Source organism: Lepisma saccharinum, chromosome 28 (genome assembly GCF_977018435.1).
Source record: "Lepisma saccharinum chromosome 28, izLepSacc3.1, whole genome shotgun sequence".
NCBI classification, from domain to species: domain Eukaryota; kingdom Metazoa; phylum Arthropoda; class Insecta; order Zygentoma; family Lepismatidae; genus Lepisma; species Lepisma saccharinum.
In genome coordinates, this window is record NC_139256.1 from 8,883,403 (window position 1) to 8,898,131 (window position 14,729).

Sequence of the window (14,729 nt, forward strand, 5' to 3'; positions counted from 1 at the left end):
CTCTCTCTCTCTCAAAAACACCCCGCAGAATGTAAGCATAATTCCCAGAATTCCCAGTGAATAGCTACCCTGGAGTGTTGATATGAGTACTGGCTCAACCCTGGTATTGAATAGAATTGGTGTCATCTATATTGTAATAATAGGACCATTAAAAACGTACCTTTTTGACATTAACAGATAATAACCAATTTGTAACAAATCTATAACTTGTGCTTTCGATCCTTGCTAAGAACTGATGGCATAAATACAGAATGTGAAATTCATAATAGCATTTACACATTACCCATCGGTAGAATTAAATCATGTCTTTCACCACTGGAGCACTCTTGAGGTGCACCTTGTAGTCTGTTCCAAACATACAAATAAATATATCATTCGAGTACTAACTGTTCTGAGCCTCCATTTTCTTTGTTTTGGGTGGAGTACTCTTCTTCGCTGTGGGTGAATTCCTCTTCTTACGGGCCTTCTTCTTCTGTTGAAATTCTTCTAAACTCAGCGATGGCAAAGCTTCTATTTTCTCATCTAGATTGAAGTCCCTGAAACAAAATAAAATCATTACTGCAGAACATAAAGAAAGTGTGTTCAATATACTGTATGGCTAAGCTTATACACTAGTGATGGGTTCAAGCCGTTCATTTGTGCGAGTCGACTCATGAGCGCTCGCTCACTGAGAAGAGTCGTTCAAAAGAGTTGCCAAGCTTCTTTTTCTCGAAACACATGCCTGAAGAGGGGGAAGGGGGTAGGAGGTGTTGAAGCAGATGATTGTATTTAAGTAAACGAACACAACGTACGTCCTTCAAGATTAATAAATTGTATTGCTTTTTTGTGCATGTGTGTGTGCGTGTAGCCGACTAGATGGCCAAGATTCTGAAGTAATCGACATTTGATCTTGCCACAGAAGTTCCCGGGTTCTAGTCCCGGTCTGGGCAAGGATATTCTTTACGAGTGTCCCTTCATCTATATCATCACGCATCATCCTCATCGTCGCGATTACTTAAAATTTGAAGAAAAGCGGCATAAAATAAGAAAAATACAAATACGATTCTGTATGTGTGTGGATATACATATATGTGTAAACAGTAAACACACACACACAAACAAAATTTATTGCACATACTTGTTTTCATTACTCTGTCTTATGAGTGAGATTTTCTATATTTGTATCTTGTTTCAGTTTACATTTCATACTGCGGATAATGCAAATTATGCAGTACGATAGCATACACAGAAATGCTATATAATTATATCAACCTTTTATTAGTAATAACGTGCATTACATATTCTTCCTTTTTTGCATTCGATCACTGGTTTTAATATCGCAACAAAATGCACTCCAGATCTGAGCTGCGACACATGCTTGCATTTCCACGAGCATCGCTCGTTCACGACTCTTGAAACAGCACGAAGAGTCACAGCACAGTCCCACGACTCTTTCCCCATCATTCGTTCATGACTCGCGAGTCGGCACGAAGAGTCATTAAGCACCTTAACGACTCGCTCGCCTTAGCGACTCTTCTCCTCCCTCATCGTTCACGACTCGCGAGTCGGCACGAAGAGTCATTAAGCACCTTAACGACTTGCTCGCCTTAGCGACTCTTCTCCTCACTCATCGTTCGCTCGCGAGTCGTGAGCTCTCTTACACAAGGCGCGGGTGCGGCAGTCTCGCCAGCAGACTGGATCTACAGTTTAAAGTAGGATCCACCCGCTCGCTCTCCGCGGATGGCTAACAGCTGTGTTTAAGAAATATATATCGCTCTTGAACATTATCCATGTCCATCCCATATCCATGTCCATAGCTTTTTGTTGTTCTACAGTCATTCAATATAAGTTTCTGCCAATATCATAATGTATGATCGAATTTCTATAAAGTGGGCCAAATTATACGTATGTATTTTTTTTAATGTTGCTTTCTACTAGTAAAACACCTTAACACGTAGGCTCACCGCAGATGGCCAACAGCTGTTTATATCAGTCGTGAACATGACCCATGTCCATCTTACGTAGTTGTTCCTAATTCTGCAGTCATTCAATAAAAGCTTTTTTGCAGTATCATGTACGATGAGATTTATGATTAAACTTCTATATTTATTCTTTAATGCTGTTTTCATTAGTAAAATATTTACACGTTAATGTTAATGAAATATTTCACGTCATATGAAAAAGATTTTGTCAGACAATGTTTAAAGTTCACTTTATGCTCAGATAGTCTAATCGGGATTGAAGCTACATTTTAAACTGGGGTCTAAATCACTGGGCAAGGTGCCTCCACCGAGGATCGAATCCGAGACAGGAAGCGATTTCCTTACCAGGATTTAACAAGGAATGAAAGGATGGCTGAATAACATAAATAAAACATACTCCATGGTGCATGTTCTTTGTTTCTTGGTTTCTATGTTGGCCAGCTTGAAATAATCTTGGAGTGACAGATAAGTGGTGTCGCCCTCCTCAAAGTAAGCCTATTGACACCGAAACTTCCGGGTTCGAACCCCAGCCCAGAGATGAGTGGTAATCTGTATTTAACCTCTTGTCAATTACTCTAATCACCATCCATCCTCCGTCGTTACCTTGTAACGATACCTGGTGGATCTCACTTTAAACTGTAGATCCAGTCCCGATTAGCCTATCTGTACGTAAAATTCATTCATCCTCGCTGTCAATACTAAGTAATTAGGTATAAAAGATGCATAAAATACAACAAAGCGTGTTAGGCAGTTAAAATATTAAAATTGAATTAATAAATTATAAAATATAATTACTCCATGCTAATTTATAAGAAATTATAGCATTTTAAAATTTGTTTGTTCCTTAATGGGAAAATAACTAGTAGCTTATTTCTTCTGTTCATTCTCATGTTAACAGATTTGTTTTCTTGGATAAATAAAATTGAACGTGTAAATTAAAAGGTTTACATGTGCACAAAGCGGAAGAGCAACTCGATCGAGTATCGTGATGAGACAAGATGACTTGGCACATCGTTTCAACTCGTGAATGAGAATGCATATCTTGTTCGCGATTTGATTTCAAGTTAAAAACACCTGTCTGGTCTTGTTTGCTTATCGATTTCAAAGCATAAATCGGTATCGTTACTCCAATGAGACGAGATTCTCGGACAGTACATTTTACACAGATTGTGTCTCATCATCTCACCAACTTTGGAAGGGTTGGCCCTGTTTTCATTGCGATTTTGTAATGTCCTGCTACTTGCGAAACTGATTCACTTCCAACAATTTCAGTCGCCTCCGTGGAGGAGTGGTTAGAACAGTGCGCTAAGAGGAATCTCGGAATTGAGTGTCACTTCATCAATTTCATTATATCATCACTGATTTTCATGTTCGCGATTAGCCAAAGTGGCAGAAGAGCAAAGCCTGGGCAAAAGTGGTATCCCGAGCCGCTATGTGTTTCCACCGATATCGGCCTCAGGACTCCCTGCCCTCGTACCGCGATGTGCTAACCACTCCGCCACGGGGGCCGGCCCTCCCCATCACATCTCTGTTTTATACTAAAGGCTATGATTGAATATAAATTTAAAATTTTGTGTGCGTCACTTAGGCTATTTTGCACCCTTCACTTTATATGGGATCCAGCCCCTTACCAGAACTGTAATGTCCTGTAGTAACTAAAATATTAAAATAATCTGACCGGTTAAAAGCTGAGGCTGTAAAGGCACTCAGCACACACAAGGACAAAACACAGGACAACACACACACACATTCCTACGAAAATTATACTGGCCGTAGGTATAGACGCAAGAGCCTCGTTAGTCTGCAAAATGCAGTCCAGGGTGTACTATGTGGAAGTGAGGTTGACAATTGGGTGTACTACGTGGAAGGATCATCCCTTACATCCCTTAAACTATATTTCTCGAGACCCTTGATGTGCTAACCACGCCGGCATACATTATAGAATACTTGAGTTAGTTTTGTCAATATTAATTTTATCGATTGCATTTTTGTTTTGCAATGATTTTGCACACTGAATTTTCATATTTATCTTTGCTTTTCATTTGTGTTTTACTTTTATTTTGTATATAATGCTGTGTTTCTATTGGTGTAAATTTGTGATTCGTCTCTAATAACGTTATCATTCCAATGTGATTTAAATTTTAATCTTCTAACCTCACGTGTATAATATGTAAGTATATGTATGTACACATGCATACAGAGAGAAAGAGAGAGCGATTGTATTGGGAAATTGCATGATGTGATCGTTAGAGGGGGAAATCCCCACCGTTCCCCAATAATTTCAAATTTGTTCCTTGTATTACACAAAATATATTAAATTAATGTTATAACAAATTGAATATCCATTATAGATCGGATTATAAGAAATTGTGTATAACTGCGTGTGTGAGCGTGTGTTTGTCTCTCAGGTTCTTTATTAAAAAAATCAGAAAAACAGAACATAATGTAGTATTCAAATATAAAAAGACCTTCATTTCACGAGTCCACTTATAATTAATTCATTATCATGTGGTTTGTTCTATTAGGTAATTCTTAACTGAATATAAAAAATTGTAAGTTATAATTTTTGTTAATGGATATAATGCATTATCTCCATTGCTCTTTAATTTTGCCTTAGAATATGCTGTTAGGAAGGTAAACGAAACTAAAGAAGGACTAAAATTAAATGGTGTGACTCAGTTGTTAGCATATGCAGATGATGTAGACTTACTGGGGGATGATGTGAATACAATTAAGAATAATGCTAAAATATTTTTCAAAACTGCTAAAGAGATAGGTTTGGAAGTTAACAAAGAGAAAACTAAATATATGCTTACAGGGCGAAACCAAGTGTTAGGTAATAATCAAAATCTAATTATTGATAACAACTCTTTTGAAACAGTTTCCAAATTCAAATACTTAGGAGTAATATTAACAAATGAAAATTATATTAAAGAGGAAATAAAAAGTAGGCTTAATTCAGGAAATGCATGTTACTTCTCTCTTCATAAACTTTTGTCTTCTCGTTTAATATCTAAGAAACTAAAAGTTAAAATATACAAAACAGTAATTTTGCCTGTAGTATTATATGGGTGTGAAACTTGGTCCCTTACATTGAAAGAGGAACATAAATTGAGAGTATTTGAAAATAAGATCCTTAGGAAAATATTTGGACCTAAAAGGGATGAGGAGACAGGTGAGTGGAGAAGGTTACATAATTTAGAACTACATAATTTGTATTCATGTCCAGACATTATTAGAATAATTAAATCAAGAAGACTTAGGTGGGCAGGCCATGTGGCACGAATGGGAGAGGAAAGAGGAGTTTACAGGATTCTTGTTGGGAAACCTGATGGTAAGAGACCAGTAGGAAGGCCAAGACGAAGATGGAGGGACAACGTGGAGATGGACCTAAGGGAAATCGGTAGGGATGGAAAAGAGTATATAGATCTTGCTCAAGATAGGGACAGATGGAAGGCCTGTGTTGCTGCAGCCATGAACCTTCGGGTTTAAGAAGGCTAGAGAGTTAGTTAGTTAGTTAGTTAGTTAATTTTTGTTTTAATACATGTTTGTTATTTTCACTAAAGGTTTATCATTTGAACTTGTGCTTGCTGCTTGTATTACGTCATTTTTGGATTTGGAGTAACAGAAAACAAAAGGTGTTTATTGTCTTTGATCTTGCTTTAGAAAATAATGATTGGTTGATTGATTTGGTTTATTTTACTTCGCTTTTCTGTAACTTTTTTGGGTAATCGCGAAGATCAGGATGAGTAATGAGGTGTACTAACCACTCCACCATGGAGGCCGGCGCTTTAGAAAATAATTAAAAGTAACAATCGCTTTCCACACTAAGTATTTTGTGTTGCAAATTATAAATTACTGCCCCCTTTTCTGATTCACCCTAATAGCATAGTGGTTAATGCTGTCATGTATTAAAATGGTCTGCTTGGCAAAAATTGTTATAAGTCCACTTTTATGCTCCAATAGGCTAATCGGGTCTCCCCGATGGCGTAGTGATAACGTCGCCGGTAATCAAGGGGTACCGTGTTCAATACAAAGTGGAGGTTCGGATCCCACTTTAAACTGTAGGTCCAGTCCCGACTATCCTATCTGCACATAAAGTGGACTTAAACAATAACAACTCAAAATAGGCTAATCGGAATATTGTAATCAAGAGGTCTGTGCCTAACACCTTCCCAAAATTTTTACAAGACTCCCCTAATATTTTTACTAACATTTAATTTCTTGTGATTTTAGCGCTAATGGTTTGGCCGAACTTGAAACTACAGGACAAATTTGTTGGCTGTTCTTCGCTGCCTATCATGGGCTGAGGTTGCGCGCTCTCTCTCTGCAAACAACACTCCCGAGTCGCGAGCTCGTGAGTCGACTCTTTCCTTCATTCAAAGAGTCGCTAAAGTGTGCCACGACTCTTTGAACGAAGGAAAGAGTCGACTCGCGAGCATGCTCCTTCCCCTCTCATCGTACACGGCACGTTTCAGCCAGCTTTACTCAACTAGGGGTAGGGAAAAGGAACAGAGAGGACCCCCCTCCCTCTCCTCTCCAGTCCCCATTTGCTGCCCGCAGAATCGACTTGCTTTCTTTCAAAAATTCCGGCCGCCAGGCGAGTATACATTTGCGCATGCGCCTTCCTCGCAAAATTCTTGGAAAGGAGAGGGAATAATGGAATAATAGTTGCTTGGCGGGTGGAGGAGTCGTGGCACACATACGACTCTTTGAACGTGTCGTTCACCGCTCACAAGAGAGAGTCGTTACTTTTGAACGACTCGTTCACGAACGACCCATCACTATTATACACACACCATTTGATTTGATTTTTGTTTTTTTGCATCACTTTTCCGCCACTTTTAGCTAATAGCAATGATACTGATGGATGCTCATAAAGAAAACCCATGCCTAGGCAGGGATTTGAATCCAGCGTTATATATGTACCAGTCGTATAACAGATTAAAACATGCATATTCTTGTGAATCAAATGCAGAATTTTCATTAATTACATGCCAAAACTGTGTGGCAAAGTAATTTTTCAATTAAATCTCCCAATCTATTAATATTTTACAATAAAACTGATAGACTGATATGACATGGTTGCAATTTTAAAGGCTCGGCTGGACCTCAGGCGGTCGCAAGCTCAGTTTTTTTTTTCCAAATTTTCCTCTTCTTTCGAAATACTACTATGATATTCCAAATCCGAAAAATTACACCTGCTTAAAATTCCTTCCAGAGCACTCATTTGATTCTTCGTGTCTTTTGCTTTTTGCTGTTGTGTAGATATTAATAGTTTGATAGACTTACATGATCAAGAAACTATTGACAATATCTAGGCAACAGAGAAAGCAATCAACATGAAAATTCACCTGAATGCTCTGGAAAGAATTCTAAGCAGATGCAATTTTTCGGATTTTGGAATATCATAGTGAATTAAAAAAAAAAAAAAAAAAAAAAATCCAGCTGAGCCTTAACTTGCAACATTTATATTCACAGTAATTTAAAACTCAGAATGTTTTTATTATTAGCACCAATACTTTATGTCATGCACATGAAAATCTGTGTACATTGGAGCTATGTAGGAACAAATAAATAAAAATATTGCTTGAATTTTTAATTAACACGAATTCAGTAAAAGGTGACAAAACGTTAGAAGCTAAATCTGAAATGGAGCCCTTCCTGATGGCACAGTGGTTAAGATGTCATCTTGTAATCAAGGGGTCCTGGGTTTGATCCCAACAGAAACTCCAAGTACCCTTCATGAAACTGTGGCCCAGTAAATGAATTTTTTAAAAGTTGATGCCCTGATCCAAAAATATTACTTGTAGACAAATACTTTTGTACATTACACACACAACTTTATACATATTAATATGTAATCTTGAAATCAAATATTAATAAATAAATAAATTATGGCATAAGCATAGAGCAATACTTCAATTATGTCTATGTTTGTGGACAAATATAAAATTAAGTTTAAATAAGTTAGAAACCAGACCTAGGCCCTAGAGGACCAGTGTAGGTGCATGTCAGGTTGATAAGTTACCCTGGATCGGACTTCTCATTTAGCTTATTTGGGTAACTAAATTGTAGCCCTGACTTGGTCACTGGTGTCAGATTTTATACCTTTCTTAAAGTTTTTAGTAATGAAAAGGTATAGAACTTCCTTCCAATAAGGTTTGGTTTATTATCAATAATGCACAATGTACAATGATACTTAATCCCTGGCAATCTTAGATTTAGGTTAACTGATGCAGATTTGATGACAAATCTGAAACGGGTAACCCTTCCAAGATTATTCACAATTGCTTTGGTATCGAAAGCAACTAGAGCCGAAGCAGCAGATACCAGCAATTGGGTAAGAAAGCCAAAATATACAGAAAACCGGCTTCCTTTTATACTACACAGTTATTTATAAGAAACCAAGGAAACTTGGTGGATATTTACAGGTTTCTATGGATTTACATAATTATGACATTTAAAATAGACTTTTACAATATTTACATAAAATAGTTAAAGTTGTAAATAACATACCTTTATAATATATTTTCCAAATGTCAAAAACGTTTACATAATGGTTAATTTTGTTGTTTTTAAGAAAATCTGATTAATTCTCCAATATTCTTAATCTTGCGCAAGTCACAGATAATGTAAGCTCGCGCAGATGTTGAACTTCCTAAGTTCAAATGGAAACATGAACAAATTCGACTGGGGCGACACAAACCACTGGAGGTCATGAAATCTCAGGCCAACATCATTAATTTTCCACTGGAATGTTGCATTTGAACACCGAAAAATTCAAATTAATATGTAAATAATATAAAATATTTGTTAATGAAAATTGCTGTGCAAATTAAAGTAAGTTTTAGGAGAACCTCTTGTTGTCCAGTATAATTAATGCCAGGGCCCGGATGCTGAGAAACACTTGGCTGGTGGACTTAAATACACATGCTCCTCCAATCCCTCAAGAAATAAGAATTAAAAGTGTGACTTAGTCATTTTATATTGTCATTCACTCTGTTAAACCTTTTCTGATTGTTTTCTCAAATAATTAGTTAGTGCTACTGCAATAACTGTCTACCAAGTGACCATCTACAACATTTTGCTTCTAACAAGTAGCAAAATCAAAAAATCACGCTAGAGAATATGAAAAAAAAAAAAGGGGTCAAAAGACACTGCTTACACTGCATTAAATCTCTTCTTAGGCGGTGAATCCGAGAAGGACTCTTCTGACGTCTCAGAGTGCTTTCTCACCTTTCTTTCTACAGGTACACTGTTCTCTCTCCCAAACCTGTAAGGAATGGGAGGAAAAGCAGTTACTAAATGAACAAGGTGAATCAGAAATACCTTATGGCTCAAAAAGTTCTGTATTTACACGAGTACCCTGAACCCTTGAATAAGCTGCACAACTGGATGACGGAAGGACGAACACAGGGGAAAAAAAGAAAATGTAAGGTAAATTTCCCCATGCATACAGTACCGGATAATAAACCTTTTTCGAGCAAGGCCTCATCTCCAGGAAGCTATCAACTCGCGGCAAGCCACGGCACCTAGCGACCTGTTGAGTGAGATGAGTCAAGGCAAAATGGATAATAAACCTCTTCCTGCTCCCACAAAAATAGGCAATAAGGCTGGAGAGTTCAATGAACTAACCAATCTCTAATTACGCACAGGTAATGATCAGGCTGGAAAGTTGATACGAACTAACAGATCACTGATCGAAAGAGTTCCATGCATATAGTACCATTCCATCAAGGCACATTTAGGGGATGTGGGGGGTAGGACCCCACAAGTTCTCAATCTTGGCCACTTTTAAGGTGATGTGATCAGCACCACGTTTCGGCCATCTGTACCTCCCCCAGGTACCCATTGATTTGAGGCTAGGTGAGCCCAAGAGCTGCTCCATGCAGGGACACTGCTGGAAAAAGTCCAACCTTAGATCACCTACACCAGGAATCGAACCTGGGTCTCCCATGTGGCAGTCAGACACCTTACTGACTAGACCACTGTGGCTCTGGAAAAAAAAAAAAAAAAAACTGCTGATGCTGGTCCAAGTTTTTCAGAAGCTCCAGCAGCATCTCTTCCTCTTATATTTTAACATATTCAGTCCCAAGGCCATTTTCACAAGTAAGCCTCTCTGTCCCGAGCCGATTTTGAGCAAAATGCAGAGTTTCAATTAAATGAGTGTAGATGGAAGACTAATTGCCCTAGAGAGATGAGTGATATACCGTTGTACGCGGAATGAACCAGAGATTCAGACTATATGAAATTTATGCAAATTCGGCATATATGTGGTGGGGGGAGGGGGCTAACTCTCAAAATTCCAAAATTCCTGAAAAAAAAATTTGGTTCCCCCACCCTTCCTCCAAGAAAAAAGTACATGACAGTGTCGACATGCACATGGAAATGATCGCTGACATGTAAGGAACACAAAAATATTTGCATTATTATCATATGACCAATGTAACTTGAGTTGTACCCCCAAAAGGAATGGTCGGCACAACACTGATTCAAGCTTCAAAATGCAGCGGTACCTTGAAATGACTATAGCTCAGAAACTAAATGCCCTAGAGATATGAAAGATATACCGTTGTACGCAGAATGAATCACAGATTCAGACGATATATAATTTATGAACATTCGGCGTACATATGGAGGGGGAAAGGGGGGAAATCCCCTCAAAAATACTTTTCTTAAAAAAAATTGTCCCCCCCCCCCCGAAAAAATGTCAAAATGCACAAAATGCAAAATTTATGCAAATTTGGCATATATATGGAGGGGGAAGGAAGAAAACCCCAAAAAATTATTTTAAAAAATTGTCACTTCACCCAAAAAATGTCCTCACACTTGGGCACAAAACGACACCTACGCACAACATTCACGGACGAAAAGCTAGAACGCAGTGAAAAATGAGCACCGATTCTTGCAGCTGCTTGAAATTCTATTTTTAGACAATTCAGGGTAACCCCTGTCACAACTGGTGGACACTTGTGCTAAAAAACAAAGGTTTCCTTCAGCGCGCTTCGAAATTCCATTCCCACAACGCAGATTCAACAACCAGTCTTCCCCCACCCCTGCTTGCACCCTCACGGAAAACTTTCATTTTGACATCGGATACTGATAAATAGGGCCCGGAAGTTCAGGCATTTATTTTCGTTAAAATAGGCAGGCAAAAAGGCATTTATAATGTGGAAAATAGGCACTAAAATTAAAAAAAAAGGCAAAATAAACAAAAAAGGCACATTTGGAAGTCGCTTACTTATACCTATAATTTCTGGCAAAATGTTAAAAGCTACATTGGGAAGAGCATTTCAATTTTCACCAAATTCACGCACGTAACCATGTAACTTACCACTTAATGGCACACTAAATTTCGGTATGATGACAAATACACGATCATTTCCCTCCAAAGTACAGAACTGAACTAAAGACAGAGAACTTGATTTTCGAATGCATGCAAAGGCCCTTGAGCATTAGTGCTGTTTCTTGTCAATAACGTCCTGACACGGACGTGATGACGTAATTGTGCAGATGTTCTGCAACAGGTTTTCAGCAGTCAATCATGCACAAGGAAATGTTAACTGAAAGCCAATATCCTAACTCAGCATGAAATACTTTTTTCTCACACTTTTCTCCTTCAGCAATGTTGAAACATGCGTGAGTTCAATATTACTTAAATAAAGCGAAAATTATTCACATAATAAACGGAAGAAAAATAATGCCAACAACGTTTTTTGGGAGGAAAATAATTTATATACACACTTTTTTTTAAAAAAATGGTCAAATTTCATTGAAAAAGGCAAAAAAAGGCATTATAATTAAAAATAGGCAGTGGTGTCCCAAATAGGCAAAATGAAAAGGCTTCTAAAACATTCGAAACAACATAAGAAACGTATATCCGGAAAAATTTTATCAATATATCCAGTACATAAAAAGAGGCCTTTTGCCAAATGTCTGGGCTCTGCTGATAAACAAGCTTCCTTCGAATGCAGTTCACAGGAGGGAGTGAAAAGCATTGATTTAGAACAACAAAGCCGGTCTTCCTTTGTCGGCAAAAATTTTCCCTTGAAAAGAGACGCAAAAGAGAAGTCCCTTTTCCCACCTTTTCCCCTCCATTTTCATGAAGAAGAAAAAAAAACTTTTCTGTTAAACACATGTGTTAGGAACAATATTAAAAAAAAATCGAAATTCTAGCCAAAAATAAAAACGTTATAACGTAAAAACTACGACCTTGACACAGCATCTACGAGACGCTTGGGACCGTGAGGCTTACTTTTGGGTATCTCGATCGAGACGCTTGGGACCGAAAAGGTTAAACTATTGTCAGATGACAGTGAAAGGTAGGTTGATCCGCATATCCCATTTGCGATAGAATGTTTCTTCCTCAAAATTTATCACACGGTGCCTTCAATTGGCACAATATAGAAAATGTAAGTGTCTAGCAGTATAAATGATAATATACTCTCCTTCTACAAGGGGATATCAAAAAGTAATTGAGTAAATTGTTTACAGCCAAACGCAAATGTATTTACAAAAACAGAAGATTGAACATTATTCTAATTTTCCACATAACATCCATTCACATTTATACATTTTTCCCACCGTAACACCAATTTTTCGATGACCACGTGGCAGAAATTGTTTGGCCGGACGCGTAACCAACAATGCACGGCTGTCACAAATTCATTGTTTGCTGGCAAGGTGTTCCGTCAGTGGGCCGAACAGGTCAAATCAAAGTCTGACAGAGCCATGTCTGGACTGTATGCTGGATGCTTGAGAATTTCCCAATGCCAGGAATTGACTTTATGTGTCACTGATGCAGCCACATGGGGACGAGCATTGTCCTGGAGAATGATGACCTCCTCCAGAGATTTCTTTTGGACGTTTATAGTGCAGAGCAGATCAGCATACCATAGTCTGTCGCTTTCGTTCAGAGATGTAATGAAAAACCCACAATTCGTCTCCAGTAACAATGCGGTCGAGGAATGCGTTTCCAGCCCTATGGTACCGGAACAAATGCTCAAGACTGTATCCCATACGGTCCTCCATATGCTGTGGTGTGAGCTGTGAGGGGACCCATCTCACCGACACTTTGCGATACCCAAGTTCTTCATGGATGATAGTGTATGCACTGCCATATCAAATGCCCACTGCATCCGCTGTTGTTTGGATCGTTGACCACCAGTCCACCTGAATCAATGCCTCCCCAGCTTCAACATTGCTTTGTGTGGGGGATGTGCAAGGCTGTCCAGAACAGGGTTCATCGAAAACATTTACATGCTAAGGCTTGATTCACATCTACGCTCAAGCAAAACTCAGGTCACTCTCCCCTAACGCTCTGCTCACGGTCAGGGGGTATCCACACTAGCAGTCAAGCTTCCCCCCGGTCAAGGTACAATCAACGTGAGTCTGGTGTTGGTTTCTTCACATTGTACACAGATTTTTCTGTATAAAAAGCCTGCCGATTGTGTTAACTGCAAAGTTTGAGAGATTTTCAACGACGGACTTGGCTGTTGCAGCACTGGCATTAATTAGAAGAAAATGAAAAGAAAAAGCATTGCGAAAGCGGGGATTCATTGACTTGATTGATTTACTTCACTTTTATGACAGTTTTGACTAATCATAAGGATAAGAATGAGTGACAATATGATTAAATTGATGAAGGAACATCACAATGAACATCCGTGCCCAGGCCAGGATTCGAACCTGGTGTCGTAGCACGTTGTGCTAACCACTCTGACAGGAGGTCGGCTATTATACGAGAAATATAATGTTGTTTATTGATGTTATACATGTACTTAATTTTTTCATTGGCAATTGTAATTTGGTTCTTTCAGTCAGTTTCCCCCCCCCATAAATTTATTTTACTCGGGTTAATGAAATTACATATTTTGACCGATGTTTTACAAACAGAATTGAGAGGAAAATATTGTAGGATTTTTTTTGCTCGTGCCCCCATCAATCAATTTTATCATTACTCGCCTTTTTATGTGTTTCAATAGGTCTTTGCCTTCCAACGGTCCATCATCTACATACAAAACTGGGTTACGTATCCCCTGCAACGGGGGTGAAGACTACTACTGAACCGTATCAGACGTTTACATCAACGATTGAGCTTTGCAAAGTGAAGCTCCGCCCCCTCACCCTCCAGTCAAATATTCTTTCCACCCGATTGTGACCGAACTGCGAGCTGAGCATGATAGAACGAACCTTGACAGGAGCACCAGGTGTGAATGCCTATCTTTAAAAACCATTCAACGATATTTGACCGGACCATGGGGAGAGGGTGACCTGAGCGTTACTGGAGTGTAGATGTGAATCAAGCTTAAGCATTGAACTTTGCACACCAGTTACAGACATTTGTGAATGTCATGCATGTGTCACCATACACTGAACACAACTCACAATAGATTTCAGGTGATTTCTGTCCCTCTGACCACAGAAACCGAATCACACTCTGCAGCTCAACTATGTCAAATGTCTCAAGCGTAGCTGCCATTTTGAAAAGACTGCCTCTCGGCGTGCATGAGGTGCACATACCTGCCATCTCGTTGAAAGGTGGCAAAATACATGTACTACCAAATGTATATTTCGGTTTTTGTGAATACATTTCAGATTGGCTGTAAAAAATTTACTCAATTACTTTTTGATATCCCGTCGTAGTTCCAAAAATTGTTATTCTCAAAACGTTTACACTGCTATAGTGCTTAAAGAAGTATTCTATCCTCCATCCTTTAACACAGCTATTGGTTCCATCAAACTGCACCACGATTCTCAATTTCA

At 38.6% G+C, this 14,729-nt stretch overlaps 1 protein-coding gene across 6 annotated transcripts in view; it reads right to left on the minus strand.

Moving 5' to 3' along the window:
- The window catches only part of bbx (bobby sox), an 87,434-nt gene that overhangs the window by 11,705 nt on the left and 61,000 nt on the right, over positions 1-14,729 (minus strand). For 5 of the 6 annotated variants that reach the window (XM_083113590.1, XM_083113589.1, XM_083113593.1 and 2 more), the window contains 2 exons: positions 9,130-9,237; positions 388-536 (listed from right to left, as the gene is read on the minus strand). In XM_083113590.1, coding sequence (XP_082969716.1) covers positions 388-536; positions 9,130-9,237 — 257 coding nt within the window. The remainder of the gene's footprint in view (positions 1-387; positions 537-9,129; positions 9,238-14,729) is intronic. The other variant, XM_083113592.1, reaches the window with a different exon arrangement.